The sequence below is a fragment of the Charadrius vociferus genome, unplaced genomic scaffold (genome assembly GCF_000708025.1).
Source record: "Charadrius vociferus isolate BGI_N301 unplaced genomic scaffold, ASM70802v2 scaffold14, whole genome shotgun sequence".
NCBI lineage: Eukaryota > Metazoa > Chordata > Aves > Charadriiformes > Charadriidae > Charadrius > Charadrius vociferus.
In genome coordinates this window covers 65,754-68,797 of record NW_009648876.1, presented here as the reverse complement: position 1 = coordinate 68,797, position 3,044 = coordinate 65,754, and the positions used below count along the sequence as shown (strand labels likewise).

The 3,044-nt window shown below is 36.2% G+C and overlaps 1 protein-coding gene across 1 annotated transcript in view; it reads left to right on the top strand.

Moving 5' to 3' along the window:
• RYR3 (ryanodine receptor 3) overlaps window positions 1-3,044 on the top strand; it is a gene marked incomplete at its 3' end in the record, with an annotated part of 183,209 nt that overhangs the window by 116,819 nt on the left and 63,346 nt on the right. Inside the window, exons 47-48 of the mRNA XM_009886997.1 lie at window positions 1,210-1,379; window positions 2,048-2,268. Of these exons, the coding sequence (XP_009885299.1) occupies window positions 1,210-1,379; window positions 2,048-2,268 (391 nt within the window). The remainder of the gene's footprint in view (window positions 1-1,209; window positions 1,380-2,047; window positions 2,269-3,044) is intronic.

The following is a 3,044-nucleotide window of genomic DNA, read 5'->3' as shown; positions in this document are numbered from 1 at the left end:
TCTTTCCCCAAGACTTATGTCCTCCTTAATACCTCAAGGGTTGCCACTGTGGAGTTGAAGCTATGCTGCTGTGTTGCTCTAGGACCTGTCTGTTTCTCTTACTACTCTGATTCATCCATTCTTACCTCCGGGAAATGAGACTACTCTCTGAAAACCCAACCGTTGTGTACTGTGTGTACACATACAAAACCTGAACGCAGGGAACGGCATGGAATGCTCTCTCTGCGTCAAACTGCATAGCTGCCTATCTGTACCTGGATCCCTACCCATTGCTGAGGTTGAAATTGATTTTTTGTCAGTGGAATTAACAGCATTCTTAACACTGCCTGGGAGGGGAAGTTAGTGAAGACTCTTGAGTTTTCGCCCTCTTCACTCTGGAACTCATAAATAATTCAAAATCAGAATTCGGAGTGCAGAGGTGTATTGATGAAGGTCGTCTTGCTTGTTATGTGACTTGGTTCTTTCCTAGAGGTGGTCAATGTGGGTGTCCAGGGTGGATGTACTTCCACAAAATAACTTCCAAGATAACCATACAAACTGAAATTTTCTATAAAGCATAAACTCAACAGAGGATGAGGTTTTTATGGCAAATGTTCTCCATGTTTCCTATTAATTTCTTCATGTTCCATGGGCTATAAACTACCAGTCTGTTGTTTTCTTCTAGGGCAAAATAACTTTATCCTCCTTCCCCTCCTTCTGTTGTCCTTTCTGTTTCACAAGAATTGTCTCTTCCTCTTTCCAGTCAGAGATGGTTTATCTGATACACAATTAAATTCCGTTTTATTGTTGTCTTCCCCTTGGATTCCGTGTTCTTTCTAGTCTAGTTTACATGAGACAAAAATTAAAATTCTTAACCTTCTTTGACTTCACAGTTACTATATATTTTTAATATTTGCAGTAATATTTATCTTTAATTTTACCATATAAACATTCCCTGCAATAGTAATGAAACAAGTAGAATATTTCACCATTCATTCTTAAGCTTTCATTTAAGAGTGAAAGGTTAATAAATTGCAAAATAATAGGGTTTTTGAAATAATAACAAAATTAGTATCCTTTTTAGCATACAAGAAAACTGAAGAGGAATATAATTTTCATTGAACATGTGATTTTTACACATTAAATGTAATTATAGTGTCCTTCATTGTCTTGTTTTTTCTTGTTTTATCCATTATTGACTGTTAAAAATTGCGGTATATATTTGTCTAGATGGCACAGTAAATGAGCCAGACATGTCTGCAAGTTTCTGTCCTGATCATAAAGCACCCATGGTACTCTTTTTGGACCGTGTCTATGGTATAAAGGACCAAAGCTTCCTCCTTCACCTACTGGAAGTGGGATTTTTACCAGATTTAAGAGCCTCTGCCTCTTTGGATACAGTAAGTATTTTGCTAGGGAATTTAGATGCAGTGGCTGGATATAGTGTCTCTCTAAGTGTTAAAAGTGAAATTTCAAGTCAAAACAGCTTTTTTTAAAAAAAAAAAAAAAAAGAAAAGGGTAGTATAGGCTTGCTATAAACAGAAACAGTAATAAATCAGTTACTATTAATGTATAGTGCTTAAGTCTGATCATAAGCATTCAGTACCACCTTATGAAGCAACACTGTAATGTAGTTTAAAAACTTTTCATACAGGCTTACATTAATTATACAGTAAGTACATTGGATATATGGTAATAGGCCTAATGATTTCTTTTATTTCATGTCTGCTTCCAAGAATTATACTGAAAATCCATATATGTGTAGCTATGAAGAAATTAGGTGAAATGACAAGCGCTGCTTAGTGCTTCGTGGGTTTTGCTAACCTGTTTAAAGAAAGAAGCTGCATATTCTTCTTTGCTCCTATTGGTTCAGAGTGCAGTGGGGCAAGAGGTAGGAGATAGGTGGATCACTTGGATTTTCTCAAGTTCAAAAAAAAAAATAGCTTTTGTCCTCATGTGTATACCAAGCTGCTAGGGGGACTGGAGTATTTCGTTATTGTGTTTTATAGACTTCATATTGAGTAGCCTTTATTCCATGATACTAACCATCATTTACTACTTCAAACAGGTTTCCCTGAGCACCACAGAGGCAGCTCTCGCACTAAATAGATATATTTGCTCAGCTGTGTTTCCATTGCTCAAAAGATGTGCTCCCCTCTTTTCTGGAACAGAGCATCATGCCTCTCTGGTTGACTCCATGCTTCACACAATATATAGGTTATCCAAGGGACGTTCCCTTACAAAAGCACAAAGAGACACTATTGAAGAGTGCCTGCTTGCTATTTGCCAGTATGTATGATACCTGTTTAAAAATTGATTTATTTTGAGCAGTACATGTATTTTAATAATTTCTTTGCATATAATGTAGAACTGAGATTATTTTATTCTTGCATGAAATAAACTACCAGAGTGTATGATAGGATTATTTTTTTTCCGAAGAGAAAATAGATTTCATTTTTCCGTTATGGGTACTGCATTATACAAGCTGTCATGTTGATATGAGCTTTATGGTGATACAGGATAAATTCTGATTATTTGAAAAAACAAAGCCCTAGTAATTATCAGAAATAATCTGGCAGGTCTGTCAGTGAGTGTTAAGGGATTGGCGTGTTTGTGTGATTGTGTTTGAAGAACCTTGGCCGTAGCTAAAAAAAAGAAAGAAGAAAAACTAGCCCCCACTCTCCAAATCCTAAAATGGAACCTAAAACTGAACTGCACACTGAAGTTATATGAGGAATTGAAATGCAGATTTGCCAACTGAATTGTAATTCTTGATCTTTGTCATAAACTGTAATGCTCCTTGTCTGTGCAAGGCACTGTGGAATTAGTAACGCAGTGTGCATTTTCAGTTTGTGTGTAGTGCTGGACCCCTGCCACAAAGAGGATGTAGTAGAAATGGAAAAGATTCAGAAAAGCATAACAAAAAGGATCAACATAAGAAATAATTTTGCTTCTTTGGAACATCTTAGTAGACTAGGAATCTTCAGTTTCAAAAGTGATGACTGAGGGGGAGATATGAAAGCAGCATTTTTACATTGATTTTGAGTCTATATATCACTGAAATT